This window comes from Periophthalmus magnuspinnatus, chromosome 2 (genome assembly GCF_009829125.3).
Source record: "Periophthalmus magnuspinnatus isolate fPerMag1 chromosome 2, fPerMag1.2.pri, whole genome shotgun sequence".
Lineage (NCBI taxonomy): Eukaryota > Metazoa > Chordata > Actinopteri > Gobiiformes > Gobiidae > Periophthalmus > Periophthalmus magnuspinnatus.
Genome location: NC_047127.1, coordinates 6,690,594 through 6,714,290, shown reverse-complemented (window position 1 = coordinate 6,714,290; position 23,697 = coordinate 6,690,594). Strand labels below are relative to the sequence as shown.

At 38.1% G+C, this 23,697-nt stretch overlaps 2 protein-coding genes across 2 annotated transcripts in view; one reads left to right on the top strand and one right to left on the bottom strand.

Moving 5' to 3' along the window:
• Positions 1 to 23,697, top strand: part of atg3 (autophagy related 3) — a 257,779-nt gene that overhangs the window by 214,922 nt on the left and 19,160 nt on the right. The gene's annotated exons all lie outside the window — the stretch shown is intronic.
• atp1b1b (ATPase Na+/K+ transporting subunit beta 1b) lies at positions 2,997 to 12,007 on the bottom strand. Its single transcript, XM_033980579.2, has 6 exons — positions 11,714 to 12,007; positions 8,512 to 8,640; positions 6,903 to 7,058; positions 6,232 to 6,416; positions 5,327 to 5,410; positions 2,997 to 4,218 (listed from the first exon to the last, which is right to left on the bottom strand). Exons 1-6 carry the CDS (start codon positions 11,802 to 11,804, stop codon positions 3,958 to 3,960), a joined length of 906 nt encoding a protein of 301 aa, XP_033836470.1. The 5' UTR covers positions 11,805 to 12,007; the 3' UTR covers positions 2,997 to 3,957.

The window sequence follows — 23,697 nt, the reverse complement described above, 5'->3', positions numbered from 1 at the left end:
ATGTGAGCATAAATTATGCACCAAAGCATACAATTCCTAAATATTATAAAAGTGTTTCTGTTGGTTAAAACATAGCCTGACATATTAATACAGTTTGGTGAGTTTACTAATACTAGCCAAACTGATTCTCAATTCCCTCACCTTTATTACCTTCAGCCATTTACTCCACTTGAAAAATAAGTATGCAAAAAAAGACACTAAAATAATCAAATGCAACACATTCAAAATCATACTATTCAAGTGAAATTGATATCTCATTAAACCAGCCATGACGTATCAGTGTACGTCTTGCTCATAAAACTAATGTAACAGACAATTTGGGTGTCTGATATGTAGTTTTATTTGTATATGACTATTGTATTTAGTACACAAGAAACACTCCAGATAAGAGCAAGTTAAGTGGGTTTCTCCTGAGAATATGTTATGTTAGGCCTATCTCAAATATCAGATAAGATTACTTTGTGAAATATATGAGCTATTAAAAATATAGATAGTAGTAGTAGTAATAGTTCTAAAATGACTAAACTTGGAGGTAAAAGATAAATGTAATAAATTCTACTAAACTCAGTTGTAATATTATAATATATATTTATAATCTGGTCTTTCTTTCCACCTTTAAAAAGTTACCATGATTGAAGGAAGTTATATGGGATACGTTCAATAAAAGTGAAATGTTTCTCAATCTAATCCTTTCCCAGCCAAAAGGTAACTTCTGTGCTATGTTCATTAGTGATGGATTTCTTTTTTACATTTACATTTACACTCCTCCAGAACAGATTTAAATGCTCCGAGTGCCAATACAATAGAAGCAGAAATTCCCAGAGTAGCATGTGTGTGAGTCAACTGAACTAACCAGCTGAGCCCAGTGCACTGCAGAAGGTCCGGCCAGGCTGAGCAGACAAAAGGTTTACATTGATTATTTTATCATAAAACATGTTGTACATTTTCAGTACTTTTACCCTTTTTATGTAACTTTTTTATTAACATATGTTTGCAGTGAGAGCAACACCTTTATTGTGAGAGAAATAAGAAAGCGTAATGCGCCCCCTGCTGGACAAAGCACTTCAGCGCGTCCACAAGACCAAAAAGCTAAAAGAGTACATTGGAATAACATAGAATGGGGTTATAATGTTTTAATCTAACTGTGGTCAGCCTTTTGTGACAAGAACACGCAGTGACGGAGCCAGAAGGGTAACCAGGGTATCCAGAGTCATCTTTTTAAATTTCCTTGCCATCCCTAGTGCCACCCCACTGACCACTAAAACATTTTAAAACAAACAAATCATACATATATATTTTTGCCAGTCCTAATTTAAAGGCAAAAGGATGTAATGTATGTCTAAGTATTGTTGTCGCCCTTGTGTTTTGCTGGTTTCTTGTATCTCTTCATTAACAGTGATACACTTGGTTGTTGATCCACTCGGCTGCTGCCTCCAGCTCCTGAATAATTCACATGATCATTAGGACTGTGGCTGATGCCCAAACACCGGCACTTCCTTCATCTCAACCAAGGTAGACTTTTCTATCAGGTGGAATGGCTGTCAGTTATATGTATGTTTTGCAATTATTTTATAGTAAGTGTTTAGTTTGTCAAACCAGTGAGACTGAAAAATGCAATATAACACAAGAATAAAAGAAGCAACAAACTAGAACTGGATCTAAATGAGGACTAAACAAGAATACTAGGTACAGTATTTACTAGGATAAACTATCTAAGCCATGTCTAATCTAGGACATATTGTAGGCCTGCAATATTTACTTGACCAATCGTGACTTGTCGGCTGTTAAAAAGAACCATAGTCATTTTTGATCATTGTTCTCCTTCTCTGGAGACACATAGCCTGCATTTTAATACTGGAAATGTGTACCCTGAAAGTCATGCTTCCATTCATTTTCTATAGACTAACTACATTTTCTAATTCTAATAAGGACACCTATAGACTCCCCTCAGGGACATTGTGAATCAGCTGGCTTGGCACAACCACGTTCCATTAACAACAGTTTGATTCTTGGCTTGGACACTGCCTTCAATCAATAAAACCCCCAGACAGTGTGTAGTAATGAGAGAGCAGTGACAGCAGCTGTTAAAGGGCCCACGGGTGCTGAGGGCCCCTAAGTCTGCAGTGTTGTCCAAGACAGACACCCAACACCAGGTCTGAAACAGCACCCCCTCTGTCCTTTCCAGGCAGTAATTAAAGAGTCACGTGCCCAAACAGAGATACTTCCTCCTTCTCCTGATGATTAGAGAATTTAATCTATATAGGTGCATCTAAAGGTGCACTTTGAAACGTTTCTGAAGGAAGTACGCCACTTGCTAATCTCCATAGTGATGACATTATATTGTGTAGATTGTACCACAGTATGGTAAATACATTAAACATAGATTCTTATTGTCATTGGGGTCACCTCTCCAAAGATCTGACCTGTAACTTGACCTGGTGCCGTCACTTGCTTGTGTTTATGGACAAAAGTTTCACTAGTTGTTAGCCTGATGCTAACAGATGCATCCTTTAAAGCAGTTAAAGCGCATGGAAGGTACATGGAAGGTATAAAATTAGTTAAGTGCGCCAACTTCCTGGTTTCAACTGTATATATAGCAAGTTTAAAGTGGTGTTCCCGTCTGATCATATATAGCTTTGTATTAAATCAAATGCACATTTGATTAAAGCACAGACCAGACAAATTTATTTGTCATATTTTATTTTGGAATTGAATGAGCTCATTTTGAAACTCTTCATTCTTTTTACATGGACATGAAATCCTGGAAGATATTGCCATCATAATTCTCATTGGTCATAAACAGCTTCTTGCATATATTTATTTAATGTGTGCAGAAATATCTACCACTGCCGCAGTACATTCAACATTGCCTGGGAAATTAAGACTTGAATGTAATAATGAAACGCTGTCAGACGTACCATTCTCCATCGTCAGCACTTTGGTTTGCATTTATACATCACAAAACAAAAACAAAAAAAAACATGTACACAGCTGCATAAATATAAAATTCATGTTTAATGGCTAAAACATTCACAGAGTTAGGACACTGCGAGGAATCCAGCTAAGGAAGAGCTAGCACCGGACAGGGGTGGTTAACCAGGTGTACGCAAGGCAGAAGAATCATTTAAAATAGCACAAAAAAATTTAAATGAAGAAAAAAAATGAGGAAGTTGTTCCCTGGAGTGTAGCCTGTTCAGATTGGAGAACAGTTAAGTGTGCGTTAGGGTCACTTAGCACTTATATACACAGCAACAGAAATAAAAATAAGGGAAATGGAATTTAAAAAATAGGTGGAAGGCAAGGCGATTTAAATGTTAGGGAATGACACTTGTCCCATGGCTTCAAGAATCGTCTCTAAAATCTAAGACTTTTTTTTTTTTTATTATTCATAACTTGTGCTGGCTTTAGTTCCCACACTAATCCTTTTGGAATTTCAAAAAAAAAAAAAAAAGGGCAAGCAATGGTCATCCCAAATCATGGTCTTCCACTTTCAACCAAGCCACCAATTGTGCATCTTTGACTGCAACGTTAAAATTCATTCTACAAGTTTTTAAAAGATGGGAGTACTAGCTGCATTCAAGTGGTCCTTTGTAACTGATTTAATGTCTAACTATAAGCCAAATCAGCAAGTAAAGTGAGAGATCAAGATATATAAAAAGGTGGCTCAGGATGGAGTGATTTTTCCTTTAGTGTTAATAAATAGTTCAATAAATAATTACGGAGCAAGTGGACAACCTTGTCTCGTCCCCCCCCTCTTGAGAAACGCATAGGACCACGTGAATGCAGCTTTACTAAAACACCTATTGCTATTTGGAAGCATCCGGAATGGACAAGCTAGAGTTAAAAGCTAAAGATTTCTCAGTGATTGACTTAGCCGCTACAGCTACTACCTCCCTTTTAATGATTTCTGATATAATTTGCTTTTTTTTTTTCCTTTTTCCAGCGCTAATGTCCGGGTCATAGGTTGTTGATCTGGATCTTGATCTCGAAGCGGCCTTGGTAGCGGTCCTTTTCGTTGTAGTAGATGTTCTGTCCGAAAACCTTGCACTCGATGCGCACCTCCGTGTTCATGGTGAGGTTGGTGAACTGGAGGGCCACCAGAGGCTGCAGGTACTGGGGGTGGAGCAGCTTGCCGTAGTAGGGGTAGTACTGCAGAGGGAAGCCACCACCAATGCCGTGGTATTTGACCTCGCCCACTTTACCTGCGTCTTCCTCTTTCTGTTGGTTGGACACACGGAGGAAGGCAAAAGTAAGTATACAACCGAAAGTAAACAGAAGTATTGTTGTATGAATGCTACATTGATTGGCTTCAACTAGTCCAAATTCATAACATATAGAATTGAAACAGACATGGAGTTCAATAGTGACAGCCTGCTCAGGTTCCGGATGCAATATTTAAATGTTTCGAAAAAAGTCTATAGAAAAAATGTATTGGAAATTTAAGAATTCAAAAGGGATTGCAAAGGCTAACCAGCTACATGGTGACTAATATCCATAATGCAACTGTTTTAAGTCCAAAAAGGCAGTTTACAATGCAAGATTCTATGAAATTTTTTAATTACTTCATGGTTTTTAAAGTTTCAGAAACAGATTTCAAAATAAAATGATAGGTCTTGTGGTCATTAGTTACCACTTAGCTGATTATCCCCGTCAAAACATTCAAACATTTTTTCTCAGAAAGTCTGAGAAAAATTAATGGGAAATTTTGTTCCAGAATTGCAGGGTGGGCAGTAACTTGAGCTCCATTGATTGGGTGATATGGCAGAACAATGTCGGTAAAAACACTAATACAAATATAATCAAACATGTTTTTTCAGAATAGGCTTTTTTACCATTGTCAGACACTGAACAAAAATAAAAAATATAATGCATCGTAAAATGGTAAAAATAGGCCTTTGGCTGTTAATGATCATCCAAATTAGAATTTCAATGTGCAGTTAATCTGTCATATTACTAAAGTAGTAGGGTTGTCAAAAGTATCACAAATTAGATACTAAAACTAATATCAAAACTAGATATTCATTTGAGCATGTAAAAAATAAAAATAAAATTAAAATACATTAACAGGACAAAATTAGAGCTTGTCTGAATAGTTTTAGTATGATTTTGAGCTTTATAAAAACAAATATAAGACCTCATGCTAAGATAAAGAAAGTACTATTATTTTGTAAATTACACTCCATTACTAAAAAAGGAGCATTTTTTAAAATCATAATCAGCATTGAATATTAAGTGAATTCCTTAGTATCGAAATAGAGTTTGAGATTTTAGTATATTGACAACACTGCTATAAAGACTATTCAAAGTAACTTAACACTGTTCGTACCTTGCTGGTGCAGTACAGGGGTATCACATTGGCCTGCACTTTGGACTGTGCGTCTACTGGGATGCTCTCATTACTCGCAGGAGGCTGAAACGACAAAGTACACAACATTCATTCACTAGTACTAGAAAGCTACTGACAGGGAGATTGACAGTTTTTTTCCACTGCCTGTCCCTCGTTTCCACTCTCCTCCTCTCTCTCCAGGTGACATGTCTATCAGAGGTAACAGGAGTGCAGCGGACACCCAGGACAGGAGCCAGGACCAAACCCAAAAACAGATCAGCTTACCCCCACACGTGGCTCCTTCACCTGCCTACTCTATGACATCTGACAACCGCGGAAACTGTTATTGTAATTACCAAGTCTTACATCGCTGTTATTAACAAACACCTCTAGGCCGGTCATGAGAGTTACTATGTGGATTTATCGTTCAATAGATTAGATCATTTTTGAGGGTCAATATTTATCATGGGTACTTTTTCCTTGTACTAGTGGGGTTACTACTGTAAGATGACAAGATTTAGGCTTGAATAATATCTATGACTCATTATAGATACAAACTATTGAATTTACCCATTTCATTCTGCCATTTATTGGTTTACTTTATTATTATCGCTTCAGTGTCATTGTGTCGGTGATATAAATTGGTTTCATTATTACTACATTTCCTTCCGTAACATATCACACATCAAACTTGTTATTGTGACAAACCTATGGATCTCCAAATTATGCTACATTTATTTATTCTAATTGAATAAAGGCAATACTTAAAGACAACCACAAGATGGAGCCATAAACCATAGCAGTTTAGTCCGCCCTACCCATTTAGCCCCTGTACTCCACTTGATAACTGTTCTTCTTTCCTAACAGACCAGCCGTGCCCTGCTGTGAGGGTGTAGGGTGCTTACTCTGGGCCTGTAGTTGACGATCCTGTTGAGCTTGACGATAATGCAGGGTTTGCCCTCGGTGAAGCCGAAGTTCCGGTCCTCAATCCCGGAGCAGGGTCCCAGCAGAGCGCGGGGGAACTTGCAGGCCCTACGGCTGCCCACGTCACTCTCCAGGTCCCCTCGGTGCTTATAGTCCGCCGGTTCATCTGACAAATATAGGGACAACGACGTTAAAAAAGGTTGTATTTTGACTTTTTAAGACTACTTCACACAGCTTTGATTTGTTTTTTCAACTTAATAAAAAACGAATGCAATTGAGTGCCGCTTTACCAATAGAGGGCACTAATTAAAGCAAACATTGGCTGCAGTTACATGCATGCTCAATATCAGCTGATTTGCTTATCATAATAGCTCCTCTGATTACTTATCATATTTTGTGGTTGGTCATATTTATTTCATAGTGAAGGAAATTTGGCCTCTGAGTGATTAGCGCGAGTTTATACATTAAAAGGAGCACTTTCAGGTAAGGTTGTTGTACTGTTGTAAAAGAAAAAATTTCAGTCAATGAGATGTATTACTTAAAAGTGACCCATTAAGATTGATTTTTTTATTGATATTATGTAATGTTAGAGAGTTACTTCCCTCATCAAAAACCTATTCACGTTTTAACAAATCACATGAACTGAACGCACCTCCACAGTCCTCGAACTTGGTGGGGTCAGCCTGTTTTTCGTCGTCGTATTTGGCCAGGAAATCCCTCAGAGATTTGGTGTAAGACAGGTAGGACTCCACGTCGTTCAAGTTGAAAGAGAGTTCGGCCTTGTCTGAGCGCGGGGTGTGCGTGAGCCCTGCAAATCAAGGAAATGGGGTCAGCAGTTATCTTAGAAATATAATGCCCTCTGCTAACAATGAAATATTAGATGCCAAGAGGATGCATTTATCTTGCCAACACTGTCTCTACAAATACATGGGATTCTTGTATTAGTTTAGAAGTCCATTTTAGTCTTCTTGGAAATGATATTGCTTAAAATGTGCGCTGTTAACGGAATCCCGAATTGTGTCAGTTTTAATTGCAAATCTAACTGCAATAGCACAGTTTGTCAGAAAAAAATCTATTCACTTTTAAAATTTCCATTATATGGTCTCTAGCTGAGGTTTGTTGTTGCTGTTGCAGACTATTTGTCGTGTAGAAGACTCACAATGTATAATCAGATTGGTGACAGCGCCTTGTATCTCACGTGAGTCTCGTTTGTCGCACACCAGTGATGCTAAAGTAAGCTCTCACATAGACTGGACACAGGAGTGCATGTGACCCACGTGAAAATGTCCATCTGCACCCAGCCGTCCTTTTGCTCTTATCCCAACACTAATATATTAGTAATGGCACCGCGCAAGTCAGCTGACCCTAATGTCTAACAGCAGGCTTGTAACTCCAGTCTTCCTTCACTAAATCCACTATGACTAATTTACACATGCTCAGTGCGTCCCAGCAACCCTCATTTGGCCTTCGTCGCCACGGAGACCAGGTGGTGGCATGTACATAAGGGACGGTGCCGTCAGCCCTGCTGCCGCCCTGGGACATTCATATAGTCAAACAATGAGATCAAATTAAGCCACTTCCACACTATTGATTTATAGACTTGACTTTGACTTTGAATGGACAGCTTTCTCGAGTAGGAAATAAAGACTATTGCTTTATATTTGTACAAACTACAAGCATGGTACATGGGTTAATGCTACGACCATTATTATTATTTTGGATAGAATGAGTAATTGTTTTTTTTTGGAAGAAACTATACTATATTGTGAAATTCATGTAAAAAATTACACAATTCTAAAACTGGTAGGCATTTTTACATCCCTACCCATGCCAACACAACACCTTTCAGATATTGTTACTTTACAAATGCCCATCCTTTCCTTTATAAAATTAGGATTAGAACTGATGTGATAATCGGGTACAACTGTCAATTTCGTACATATACCCATCTCAAATTCCAAAGGCTTTGGTCAATCATTTGAATGGTTTCTGATTAAAACGGCATATCAAGTTATTAAATGGAATACCCAAAGATTACAGTACAATTGCATATAAGAGCATAAAAATCATCTCTAACTGGGATTAAATCTAAAATTAGTTGGTGAAAAGGTATTGTGTTCCATCCTACATATATGAAGTTCAAGAAAATTCCAAAGAGATTTGTTTTTTGCTGCCACCTTCATAAACCCAGTTACTATGGACTACCCAGCCTACATTGTGCCTTTATTTATAGTCTGGTGCAGAGTGTGCACAGCTCTCACCAGGTGGGGCCACACGGTCCTGCCAGGTGGGCTTGTAGCTGCTCAAAGTCAGCAGCATGGCCTGGATAGTCCCGACGAAGATCCCAGCCAGGCATCCGTAGAAGATAACATAGAATAATGTGATTTTAACTGTGGAAACAAAACAAGAAGGATGTCAGAAGGGCTGCAAGATTAGTCACAGTTGCAATTAGCATGGTCACGGTTAGCAGGTTAGCAAATCACATTTTTAGGGAATATACTGTCCTTTACAAGAACGGTACGACAAACACTGGATATTTTGTTTGCAGTTTTGAAGTCACTATATTTAAGGTGTTTATGTCTGTTTGGTTTAATGAACAATGGAACAGAACAATCCATCTCAAAATTATTACTATAGTAAAATGCTGATAAAGGTAATTGCCATAAGGGTACGGGCCTCTATCTGGCATTTTTGTTAATTGAAAATTGAAATTATTTTGATCTACATAATTTATTATGACAGTTCATCATTGCTCAATTTAATTTTTGAACAATCAATTTTTTTCTCATATTGTTTAGCCCAACTGCACAAATCTGATCACAATACTTGTCTCCAATTAGATATTTTTTTGCTCATTTGTCAGTGCAGCTAACAGTGGTTTACAGTTTGGTTTAAGGTTACGGTAACAGGATTACAGGACATTAGTTATTCATCGGAGCAGCTCAAAGACACATGAGGCGATTGAGGGGCGATGCCCTGTTCAAAAGGGCGCACTACTGTCAAATACAATCAGCTTTTATTGGTTTATGACGCCCATAAATGAGGGTTCAGTTGGTCGGCAGGATTCACTCTGCTTCATCTGACAAGACACAAGGCCGGTTAATGGACTTCAGGCAAAGCAGTTGTTTTTTCAACTTGATAATTCACACAACACATTGAAGCTTTTGACTGTTTTGGTTTGCTCGCTAGTTACCTCTGTAAGAAATAGATGACATTTGAATTTTAAGTTTGGTGTAAACCTAGAATTTTTTAAACAGAATTTATATTACTCTGAAGATGTTATCCAACAAATTCTAGTTTTAAGGTTTGAGGATTTAGTTGGACATTTATGTACCCCTTAGCTTATATAGAGCTAGCAAACTAAATCACTGTGAGAGAAGAACCACGCCTTGGTGGAGGTCTGAGTTCCATGCTGCAAACAAATGCATACAAAATAGTGTTTCTAAACAAACATTTTAACTACTATAGCAATGTTTTACCATTTAATAACTCTACAGTATTAACAAATTATGGTTATGAGCTTAAGTTGTAACTTTGGACTCATTACATTATTTCTGAAAAAAGAAAAAAGAAACTATGAATGAATGCTTTTAAGACAAGTGGCGGATATCCACTGTGAATGGGTTTGTTCCAGTAATTGCCCACACATTAACATGGCTGAATAAATGCTCCAGTTGTTCTACTACTAAGTGCCTGTTCCCATCTTCAAGGACATGAAGACACAATGCATCGGAACAGGCCGTGAGTGCATGTGACACAAGGAACCACAAAGGCAGCATTCACATTGAGCGAAACAGTGGCACCCATTGTCTTAACCCGCTCCGAAGAATGTACTTGTGAGTAAAAGCCACCGTCAGGAGGAAAGCCACACATGGATACAGTTACAGGTAAGGAGCACAACAATTAATAATGGATGCTTAGGTTACCCTAGTGCTCCATTGGATTCTATAGGCCTCTGTAGTTTTGGGGAGAGGGAAAAAACAAAACTGTTTTTCTAGTAACTAGAAAATGTACCAGTGGTGCCCATCAGCGGTGGGAAGTAACTAGATACTTTTACTTGTGTTAGGTAAAATGAAGATTTTAAATGGATAGGTTATTGTAGTAATTAGATGCTGTGAGCTCTAGGTGTTTTTTTTATTTGTTTAAATTTTGAAAAAAAAAAAAAAAAAGAAAAAGTGTTGACCTCTGTGCCAAGGTGGTTTACACTGACATTGCAGGCAGGTTGCCCAGGCGTGTAGTAGTACCAGCCTGCGACTACATGCCTGGGACATGTAGAAGCAGGCTTTCTAAAATATTATTTACAGAAATAACTTTAAAGTAGGGCTACTTTTAAAACCCTACAAATACTTCCGAATTGCTTCTGGATAGCCATTTGCCAGTTAATATGTTGTAATTTTAATAAGGTATAAGTCCAAATTGATCAGCCAAAAATCAATGGATTGAAGTAACCACACAACCCACTGAAAAGAACCGCATTTGACCAGAGTCTCCAGTTTTACGCACAATTACGCACAATGTCAAAGGGGTCACCATGTCATTGAAGTTCAGAAACGCGCACCGGAACTCCCTATCCAATAAAAACCTATAGAAACTTTAAATCACCTATTACATCACTGTCTGAACCCCACCACTGCGCATGTCCCACTACCCGATGCATCAGCACTTTCTCATGACCCGAGAAGGACGCACACATCCCTCCGCTGGCACAGACGCACAGACACCAAACCATAAACATTTTCTCCCCTTTTACGCAGGTGCCAAAGTCTAGCGTGGGTGACATTGAAGGAGCGAGGACATGCGCACTGAGGCCGCTTCTGACTCAAAATGAGAGGAGAAAGGTCGGAGAGAGTTAATCAGTGGTATTCCGCCCAGATTACAACGACACCTGATCACAAGAACCCGGCACGGATCGATTGGCTTTCTCCAGTTCCAGGCTGTCTTTTTTAACCTTCGAGTCACCTTGAGCCATGATGCAGTTTTAACCCTATTGCTTCCCATTTTGCACGCGAAAAAAGCTTTAGGTTAAAAGCAAATACAATAATACACTTTCTTATTGTAACAGGAAAAGTTGCGCAATGGGTAAAGTTTAGAGGAAGGCGGCCAGTGGTGATGCTGAAGCTATGGACAGGTGCAGCGCACAGAAACGCACCCAAAAATATTATATCTAAAGCTTTTATAGTCCAGTTCGGGTTGTTTGAGTACAAATCCATGAAAAAAAAAAAACCAAATGCGCAAACAGGTATTGTATCAACAGCAATAAAAGTAGCAAATGCATTTTAAGCAGTTGTCATGCCAAATTAGAACAAAAATACACTTCAAAATCACTTCAAAAGCAAATTCTGGCTTAAACAACTCGCGATACAAAGGTGAAGGGTTGCAAATAAGCGTTAACACTGGCGAATGCAGCAAAAAGCAAACAGGTGTGAAGCGGCCAGTCTCATTTTCTCCTCCTTGGTTACTTACACCAGCTGCCTCCCGTGCGCCCCATGAGCTCTCCCGTGTCCGAATTCCACAAAAACTTCTTCCATCCGCCATCATCCTTGTCTTTGGGCATGTTGTGACTGTGATTAGATTAAAAAATTCCTAAAAGCTAAAAAAGAGGGAAAGAAAATGAGGTCCCCGGTGGTGGCTGAGGAGACAAGGAGACAAGGAGACAAGCGGCTCTGTGTAATTGAAGTCTACCTAATATAAAGCGGCGCTGCGCTCGGCTCCGCCCCAAACTTCGAACAAGTTACCTACGGAGAGGGCGGGGCTGAGTCGACCAATCAGGAGGCGGGAGCGGTCTGCGTAAACTGACGTAAAGGAGAGTGGCAGGCTGCAAGGAGCAAATGGGCACATGCGGGTCTGGTATTTGGGGATGCGCGGGGGAGATGCCTTATGATGTCACAGCTCCTTAGCGCTGCCTTTTTTTTTTTTTTTTTTTTTTTTTTTTTTTTTTTTTACAGATTATTCAATAAATCAGCTTCCAATACTGTAACACTGATTACATAGTACATTTTAGATACCAAATGTGTCCACATCAGTCTAGTTCATTTGTACTGTTCTGTTTCACTATAAAAACCTGCAGATATTTGAGTTTTTATATTGGTTTGGACTGTAGGAAACATCATATATTGGACATGGGGACATTTTTATTGTATATTACTGCTAATTTTAATGATGAAATGATATTTTTAATGTGCGTTCACCTGCCCAGGGACTGCACTTGGAAAGTAGCAGTAGTTAAATCTGGTACAAATCATCTTTTCTTTTGTAAGATTAATGAATTTGTACTTGGTCCCTGACAAATAAAGAATAAAGAGAGAAAGATAAACTGATATAAACGATTGAAAGTTTAAAATAGCTTATATTCAAATTGCATTGGTTACAGACGATTTACCTCTGAAACCTGCACATGCCTACAGAAAAAGAAGTAGGGGTATACATGCCTTATCGCAAAATACTCAAAACAGGCATGCCCAAACTGTGACCCAGGGGCCAAATGCAGCCCGCAGACCAATTTTTCTGGGCCCTCAAGCTTCCAGGTGAATTGGTCCATATTACTTTAAACTGTACTTTTTACTGTACGTTTCTGAAAATCTACTTTAACAAGCCCGTATCAAATATTTAATGTGTCCCATTGAGGATGTAAGTGTGAATAAAGCTTTAGTGGTTCAGTCTAACTTGTAATAATAAGTATTCACTGTATTCGTGACCAGTCTATGGCCCTCAATCGGCCCTCAGCTTTGTCTGTGTTTTTATTTGTGGCCCTTGATGAGAAAAGTTTGGACACTCCTGCTCCAGAACAATTAAATACCCAATAATAAACACCATAATTTTGAATACTAGTTGTTGAGTTTCCTCATAACAAGGGGCTCCTGAATCTGTTTTCCCCAACTTAAATATCATTATAGGCAGATGATTCTCCAGCTTTACCAAGATTTGGAAAAGATCAGGAAATGTCCACCAGGATCTGCACTGCGATTGCTCACTGCTCCTGACAGGCTGTCCCAGTGGCAGTAGTTGAGGGATGTGTCATATTGAGAACTTTCAAAAACTAGTAAAACATGTAACACCTGCTGCACAATGATTCTTGGCTGGCTCTGACAGTTAGCTGGATGTCTCTCTGTACTCTTCCTCCCCAACTCCCACAAGCATCTGTCCTGTGCCTTAAAGCGAAAAGATCCAAAAATGAAACCTTGCCCAGAATGCACCCGATCCAGTGTCAGACCGGTTTAGTTGTGGTGAGGATCAGTGCTTTTCTGCGCTGTTGTGGTCACCGCCTTTAAAGTATTTGCACGATACATCACGTTCACTATTTATTCATTAAGGAAAAAGGCTTGTGGTTGACTCCGATTTGGCAAAGATCGACTCTAAACAAGTCGAATCTGGAGCGCTGCGGGACCTCTGGCGGCACCACTGGACCTTATTGTTTCCATGGAGATGTTATCCCCTTACGGGTTTTTCTTTAGTTACAGGTCAGATCAGTGGAGAGCTGATTCACTCATATTAAGGATGCATATAAAAACCCTAAATCACATTAAAGCTTGATCAGTTTTATACCATACACGTAAAGCATCAGCGTATCCATGGAGACAAGTATATAGCCAGTAAAGTTGCCAGCCTAGTAAATGACACAAGGCCTTTCAGACATGTATTTAAAGTGTGCAAGGTCATTACATAAGACTGCTGGCCTATCAGTAGCCAGTGGACATCCTCTTTGGACAGTGCTTCAAATTTCACTGACACACACAGAAACGTATGCATTACTGAAACAATACCTCTGTAAATATTCATTAACAGAGTTTATATTACTCTCATATCGGCACTCATGGTATTTATAACCTATGACTTAACATCGCTCCTATATATAACATAACCTTTACACTTACTACTACTTACTCTGGTCATCTATAACTGCTACGACAGATGCAAAACAAAATAAATAAGTTCACACACAAACGACAATTGGATGTTTTGCCAAGTCACTGCACATTAACCTAACCTACAATTTAGCGCAATCCAAGTTGTTCAAAACAGTTATTAAAGCATGAACAATAAGTCTTTCGTAATTCCACTTTCCGAGACTTGAAGTAGCTGGAACTTTTAACTTACACTTTGGTAACGCTGCATTGGCCGTATGAGCTAGATTAGAATAAGGTTGAATGGTGTGTCTGCCCTCTGTGATGCATTCAGGGGCGTTTGTACTGCAGAGCCCCGTCACGACTTTAGCTGAGGGAGCACAAATGTGTTTTTTCATCGTAAAGTACGTTTAGAATATCATCGGTTTTATTGCATCCAAGTGTACAGCATCTATCCATATTAGTAGGAACTGGAGGAGTGAAATGTGGCATCTCCATCGCCAGGGCAACAGCAACTATGGTCGAAATGAAAAAATTCAGTCATAATGTTACTGTCTGTAGAATATAGTTTGAAGACAGCATTGAAAATATGAATTTGTACTATTTTTAGGCCTATGTTAACGTGCTAACTCCTGTGCGTTGGAGTAGGTAGCACTTTGACCAGGGTAACTATACTAGAAGTAGTAAAATTATAAAGAACACTTTCGTCTTTCGTCAAATCCGTCTTTGGGAAGTAGTCAGATGGTTGTGAGAATTGAACCCGCAGCCTCTTAGCTTAATTGCTTTACTGTTTAACACTTAACCTTTGTAACCCAAAGTACTGTGTATAGAAAGGTATTAAAGGGATTAACCTATCACAATCGTTCTTATATTTAGTAGCCTAAAGTCCAATTGACTTGAACTTAACTGTCAAAATACATCTCCAACATTGATGCAAAATGTTTTCTACTCAAATTTAGCACAATTTGCCGCTCATATCCTGTTTATGTATTGAAAGTAGTCTGTTATTAGTGAAGTGAAAGCCGGGATGGGACCACACCTATAGACAGAGACCTTTGTGAAGCTGTGTACACATGAAACAAGCAGTAATGGCGCTGGGGGCGGGACGCGTCAAGGTGAAAGACACTTCACCACTCGAACCAGTATTTAGACCATAGCACTAGAGTCTGTGGGAAGAGCGTAAACCGCTAACACTAAAGGGAAAACTGTGACATCAGCTATTGGAAAAGGGTTTTTTTTTTTACAAGGAATTCTGTTGAGTTTATGGAATTACAAGTTATATTTGGAAGTGTACCTGAGACCCTTGTCTATCTAAGAAGAGACTACAAAAATGTGATAAGATTAAATGCTAACAAAATCAATAGACTGCATTTGCTAATAAATATTGACAAATAGTATTTACATTTTTACTAGTGTTATTAAATTAGGCAAATTAATATATACAATTAAATGGATTTCATACTGATATTTCATATTTATTTTATTTATTCAATCATTCATTCATAATAATTGTTTTACAGGAGCTCCGCAGGGATCAGTGTTTGGACCAATCTACTTTCTGTACTTTTTGTAACTTTTAGTTGTTTTAATGCTTTTACGTTTACCGTGACCATTTTTTTAACATTTGCAGGTTTTTTTTTTTTCCTTATAATTGGAAGGTCTCAATTACACTATACAATTTATGGCTTATGTCAGTATATTTCTTCCAAGTGGTCATAGCATAAATATATATCATTACTAATGGAGTATAGCCTAATTTTTGTATTTATTTTGATATTATTTTGAATTTCATTAGCTGCAACAAATAAAAAAGGACAGTCTGATAAAGGCCTGTACATGGGGCGTGAAGCGTGCAGGTCTGTGTAGATAGAGAAAGAGAATGCATACAGTAATTAGTAACACATTGTTTCTATAGTTTACAGGTAGTTAATTAGGTCTAGGAGGTTTATGGTTTCTCAGTATGGGTGACGGTAGAAAAAAGGATTCTTGGAGACAACCTTTATTTGAGCTTCCAGTCATTTCCAGCTATTGCGTTAGGGTGAAGATTGACTAGATTTCAGACTCTGTTCACCCTTGGATATATCTATAATTCTACAAAGTACTAACATTACATCAAATTCATTTTTGTATAGATGCGCACCCATTTAAATTAGATTATTATGTCTCTTGTTACAGTTGTCTCTATAGAACAGACAGCAGGTTGAGGTGCCTCCAAGGACTCTTGCCAGTATCCGTCAAGGTCTGTGGGGTTAATAACTCATTAACTCCTCTGTTGTATGCTGTAGTGGAGTTTTACTGCACACTTCCTTGATTTCTTCACAGCTTATCCCACACAGTGTCACTTATGTGTTTTCCAAACCCTGGTATTTACTACTAGTATCAGACCAGCAGCAGATACGTATGGTATATGTATCCCAGCAACGCAACTGCTCACCAAATTTCATTTAAAAAAAAATAATTTATGAATTGTGAGTATATGGGGAAGCTACGATACATGTAAAAGTAACTGTCGGAACGTAACATCTTGAAGTTAATGTAATTGGAAGGACAAAGCATTAAAATTATGCACAAAATCTGGTATTTTCAAAGGGTAGACACAAAAAATGAGAAAAACAAAACCATACCTGGAGGAGCATCCAAAACACAAATATTCAAATAATTTCATACTGTCAACATAACGCTTTTGTTACTTGTAGACTTTTACTCAAGTAAGAGCACTGTTATTGTTATAAAAAAATTATTACTCATATAGGAGTAAACGTATTCCTTTAGAAAAGTGCTCTGAAAAGTACAGTTTATTTAAAAAATGACTCAAGAAAATGTAACTGAGTACTACCCATCTCTGAATCCTGGTCCGCTCTTCATTCATCTATGTAGACATAATCACCGCTCTATTTGGAATGAAAAAAATGCTGTGCAAATATTTACAAACTCAACTGATCCCTTTCTGCAAATAAGACAAAAAATGCTCAGGTGTGTTTTATTTAAAGATTCACTGTGTAACTTTTGTGGTCTGCTAATCGCTTGTGTCCATAGAGATGCCATGGCTTCACCTGGAATGTACTTTAATGTATTCAACTAATCGATCTGTTTAAAAGTACCGTGAAAAACATGTGATGTCACTTCTTCACAGATCTGACCCATAGCTCGGTCGATGGTCAGATGGCACTACCTACTTGGTTACGTGCAGAGAAATACAGTTAATGGCATACTGTGGAATATCCAAGACAAAGTAAGAACATCTACGTGGAGACAAGCAGGTGGCAGACATTTTTTAACAACACATAGCTTAAAATGTTTTAAAAAATCACCTATTTTGATCATAGACTGTGATTTTGCTTTTGATTTTAATGCACGTACTAATGTCCTCTGACGTTTTTCTAAGTTTACATATACACACTCATATATGACATACTAATTGATACAGATTAAGCTCTCTTTTTCTGCTTCTAGTTCTGTGACAGCACTGATATATTTGCCCCAATCCGGTTGAGAAAGACCTGTAAAACCCTCTCTTTCCTTTTTTATCATTTATTCCGTACAACTCAGGTACGCGTTCCTTTTTTTAAGATATGTCACCAAACCTGTATTTCTGTTTCACATGTCAACAACATCTCGTACAACCGTGTTTACAAAATTCACACCTTGCATCACTGCTCCGTGTGTACACCATAAACAAAATACTGCAGCCTGCGTTGACTGACCGCAAGGATACTGCAAATCAAATATGACAGAATCAGATGGAATAACTTGTCTTTATAAGTGATATTTTATACAATTGTTGCATTTAACAAATCTATTCTTGGATTGTAATGAGAGCAAAGGGCGCAAACGGTATATTTTCGACCACAGCATCAGATGACGTTGCGTAACTCCGCCCACTCGCATTTTTTTTCTTCTTGGATGTGAATGTGTTGTGTGTGACTCGCAGGCCAAGGCCGCTCCACACCGCCCCCCCGGGGTCAATAATTGATAAAGGATTATTATGGAAAGTTTAAATGGCGGTTCTCAGTGACATAAGTTAATGTGTAGATAATGCGGGGAAGGAATCCAGGCAGTGGAATACATTTTATCGAGGGATGTAAATAACCTTTTAAATGTGTCAAATTGTAAATGTAATAATTATGGATAGGTTACATGGGTAAACCAAATGCAATATCATATTATAAAACACTTTTCTCATGTTTATAGCTCAAAACAACAATACTATTTCCACTACAACAAGCAAACATATCAATTGGGAATTCGTCTTCAAATTTAAGTCATTTATAGCCGCACTATGGAACTTACCTGTTCGTTTCCATGGAGATGTAATTAGTTTGCATGGATTTTTCAACAATATGGACTTAAACTTATTGATATATCTCACAATATATATCTCTTCAAGTCGATAAATATGAGTTCATGCTTTGCTTTGCTTTACCATTAATTATTCATAGGCAGTATTAAAAAGATGTGTGTTTAACTTAGATTTTAAAATATTAGAGTAGCAGATATTTCCAGTAAAAAAATCCATATATACGAAGCACAGAAACCAAATGATGCTTGAGTGTGTCTGGTCTGAACTCAAGGACTTGTCCCAGCTGATCTGAGGGGCCTATAGGGGACACAGGGGCCTGAGGGGACACATAGGGAGTTAGATGGTCAGTACTTGGGACATGCACAATTCAGACATTTGTGGAGGAATAAAAGAATTTTGAAATAGACTCTTTTATTACTCAAATATACCTTAAAATGCATGCATTCTTACAGTTAGCAGGCTTGCCTTTTCACAAATTTGTCTCATTTCATGCCATACTTTGTAACATTCTGGCATCTTAATAACATCTCCATGGAGACCAGATGTTGCGCTTCACCAGAAAGTTTACACAGTGCACCTTTAAGCATTTCCAAAACCAGGGCCAGACCTTTAATCTTGAATAGTCCTCCACTTAGTACACTTAGTTCGGCTTAAGTATTAAGTATAAAGAACAAAGACATATGGAGCTAATAGTTAACAGCTCATATAAACGTCAGAATTAAAAATGAATAACACTAACACTTGCATTTGGGTTTAATAATTAATATAAAAGAATGCAGCTTTCATATGCAGTAATTATAATCGATATAGAGTGCGGGATAAGCAGAGCGACTGATATCTAATCTCCTATTGTGAAAAATAATACTAAATCCTATGTGTACTGCAAAGGGGGGACTGCAGGCTAAGTGCTGTGTTTTTCCCATCTGACTTGTCCTTCCAGGCCACCGTGCTCCCTCACCGCTGTCCTGTCCCCATTTGAAAGAATTGTAAAAGTGTTGCGAAAAAAACTGGTTACAGATTAATCCCTTTGTGCTTTACTCTCAGCGGGACAAAGTTTACTGCCCCATCCCGCAATCATTCATGTTGAGGTTAATATTTGAGCCTAATAGATCAACGCATATCTTTGACTCGAGGTGCTATTTTTATATTATAACATGCTCATTTGCATATGGGGGAGATTAGGAAATATCACAAAATATAACGTTGGATTTTTGGCTAAGAGGTTCCATCTATACATGTGATTTTTTACAAACGGTTTTGCTTAGGATCGACTTTATTGACCCACAGTAGCACACAAAAACAATAAATGGTGATAAAATTATAATTATAGTAGCAAAATACTTCTAGATTCTATATCAAATTGTATTATTCTCTGCGTTCCCTGCTTCAAACCCAAAGTAGCAACGCAATACTATATATAGAAATGAAAGAAAATGAGGTTAAACTGGTTCTAAATTAGGTTAAGGAAGGTTAAGGTCAAAGGTTAAGGTCAAAGTTGGAGTGCGTTTGACAGGTTAGACTGCTCATTTCGCTAAAACATCATTATATTTAAAAATGTACAAAAAAATTGACCATTTTTTTCTAGTTAGGTTAATAGTTTTACTTCCTGGTTGGACGCAGAGGTCATTTTATAGCTGTTACCTAGCAACCATAATGTTAACAATGGCCAAAACGTGTCTAAATTGCACAGTAGTGATAATAAACTAATATAAATAAATGATAACACCTTTATTTTGTTAGATGAAGGTTTAAAGTGCTAGAAAAATGTGTTCTGTGCATTTTAGATGGAATTTTACCAGCTGAAAACATAAGTAGAAGTATTCTGTTTCATAACTCACTGCTACTTCCTGTATTTTTGTACTTTTCTTCTCAGGTTTTTTCCTACAAACTTCCACTTGACTGATTAAACTATGATAAATATTCACCACAGATACCACAGCACCAAACCAAGTAATAATTAGAAAAACATGAAACCCTGTCATCTGGATTTTAAAGTACTGTACACTATATTAAATTTAAATATGTTCCAATATTTTTTCTTCTTTCAAATGATTGGTTGTGTCATTTTGCAGTATTGTTTCCATGATAATATCCACACAGGAGTTGGCAGAGATAGCGGTTCAGCCCGGTTCTAGCCCCGTGCATGATTTCAAATGAGCTCTTGTTGACAGGTAACAATCCGAAGAGGCGGGGCAGAGGAAACACAATGAAGGAAACGGCCTAGTGTCCTTCAGGCCAAGGTGAGCGGCAGGTAGAACACTACAGCCACCTCACCCCCTCCCGCCCCGCTCTGTCGTCACATCAAATATCACTCTGACACTACTGCTGTAAGAGGAGGGGGTTCCACAAGGTACCATGTTAGGACTATTAGCTTTTTACACATACCACTTATAATATTTAAACATTATTAACCAAGATTGTGGCATAATTTTGCTCAGAAACTAAAATAAAATGGGTAGTTATTTAAGGGTCCAGTATGTAATATTTTGTAGGTGAAAAGTCATCTGGGTGATTCCATGGAAACAGAAAGTTAAAACAATACCTTGGAATATTCTCCAGCTTAAATGAAGGATCAACACCAAAACTGGTTGTCATTTGATACATGGGGTCTACATGGTTATTCTCCAAAAGGCAGTAGTTTGAATTGCCAGTTGAATTCTTTTGCGTGTTTAGCCCACAGATGAAGAGGACGGGACAGAATGTGTACAGTAACTACAGTAGTGTGTGGATATGGATCACGGCCAACTGTCAACACAGACAAGGACACAGGAGGCGTCCTGCCCTTCACCTGGACTACTACTATTACTACTACTACTACTACTACTACTACTACTACTACTACTACTACTACTACTACTTTTAATTTTACTTGAGTATTTTTTGCTCTGGTATCTGTACTTTTACTTAAGAAACAAAATTGACTACTGACCCCACTGACTACTACTACTACTACTACTACTACTACTACTATTACTATTACTATTACTATTACTAACTCAAGATCTGTGTGAAATACTTTTTCGTTTCACAGTACATTTCTTTATGGGTACTTTAATATTTTTGCTTAAATCGATTTTTTCATGTGATACTTTTACTTTTACTGGAGTATTTGTTTGTTCTGGTATGTGTACTTTTACTTAAGAAACAAAATTGACAACTGACACCACTGACTACTACTATTACTACTACTACTACTACTACTACTACTACTACTACTACTACTACTACTACCACTACTTCTACTACTACTAACTCAAAATCTTTGTGAAATACTGGTTTACTTTTTACTCTTTAAGTACAATTTTAAACAGGTACTTCATGTTTGTTTTTTTTTTTTACTTATGTAGACTTTTACTTTTACTTGAGTATTTTTTTTTGTACTTTTACTTAAGAAACAAAATTGAGTACTGACACCACTGACTACTACTACTACTACTACTACTACCACTACTTCTACTACTGCTACTACTACTACTACTACTACTCAAAATCTGTGTGAAATACTGGTTTACTTTTTACTCTTTAAGTACATTTACGGGTAAGTACAGGTACTTAAACGGGTACGGTGATATTTTTACTTTAGTAGATTTTCATGTGATACTTTTGCTTTTACTTGAGTACTTTTTTGCTCTGGTATCTGTACTTAAGAAAACAAAATTGACTAAAGATACCACTGCTACTACTACTACTACAACTACTACTGCTGCCAGTACGACTACACTTATTATTACATCCTCTTCCTTAGCTCTTCAAATCGATGACTAATCAAACAAGAATTAATAATGACAGAAAAATGGCGGCAATGATCATCCACTCATTACATTACAATCAAACACTGGCAAGACGTTCAAGTGTTTTGCTCAAGGACACAATCAGAACATGAGCTGGAATTGAACCCCGAGAACACTCACTCCACAACAATGCACCTATTTACACTCCCCTCCTCGGTACTGAACACTCTACTTTTATTTTATTTTCGCTGACTTGCCTCCAGTTTGCTTTCCTGTTTGACAAATCGCTCTGCTGTGATGAATGAACTCCCTCCCTGATCTCGTGCAGGAGTCACCTTGAGCTGGAGAACATTTACCCCACAACCCCACACCCTCCTACCCCCATTTTCTCACACATACCCAGACCCCGCCCACTGCCTTATATGGCCTTGACGGTCCCCTCCTCCCACCCACCGCACCTGAGCCACGCGTGCCCTCCCTGACCTCCAAAGCGACACTACTGTTCCCTTATCATATCCTCTACCGGGACGTCCCACTCGCGCAGTGGTAGTAGCAGCAGCGGCATTGTAGTAGCAGTAGTTGTACCACGCCTATAAATACTGCGAATTCAACTTTTTGGAATCCAATACCTATAACGTTGATGCAGAAATATTTGTAATGGGTATGAATAAGGCTACTACTACTACTACTACTACTACTACTAATACTTCTGTACCTGTACTACAAAGCAAGACAAGTTTATTTGTAAAGCACAACTTGTACACAAAGTAATTCAAAGTGCAAACAAATCAAAACATAAATAATCAACCATACAACCATAACTATGATTCTTACTACTACTACTACTACTACTACTACTACCTCCCTTCTTTTACCACCCAGTTAATAATTCCTTACATTATAACAAGCAGCCAGTAATATTACTACAACAACTACTTCTACTACTACTACCAAGTTGACTGAGGATGCATTCAGCATATCATAATACGCTTCCAATAAGTGTCGTTATTTTAGTGATTTTTTTGTTTATCTGAGGTTGTAATGCACCGTTTTGCACCCCGGACCTACTACTACTACTACTACTACTACTACTACTATGTAACTATGGCACAACTGCACTACGTAACTTATTATCTGTCTGTCATACTGGGTGCTATGGATCCCACGGGTGCTGTCTGTCCTCTTTGAACCTGAAAGTTTGGACCATTTTGTGTGGGTTCTAAGGGTGCACCTGGAGACAAGGATATGACGCTGCTCCAGTTTTGCTGAGAGGAGGAAACTGCCGATGAAGATGTATTTTTGCAGAGAGAACAGAAATAGTATCGTGTTGTACAGTATATGGGAGGAGGAGGAGGAGGTGGTGGTGGAGGAGGCCTAGTTAGACTTATGTCCTTGCGAGAGCCGGAAATGAAACTGTCGTACACTTTTTTGGGGAGATATTTTGTTAACGTAGCTCTTGAGATCATATAAAAGTACAAATTTTAGCTATTCCACAGATTTATAAAAACATTTCACACATCTTTTACCACTTTGATCTATCCTAGTGGCTAGTTTAAGCATTGTGCAGTGGCTGAG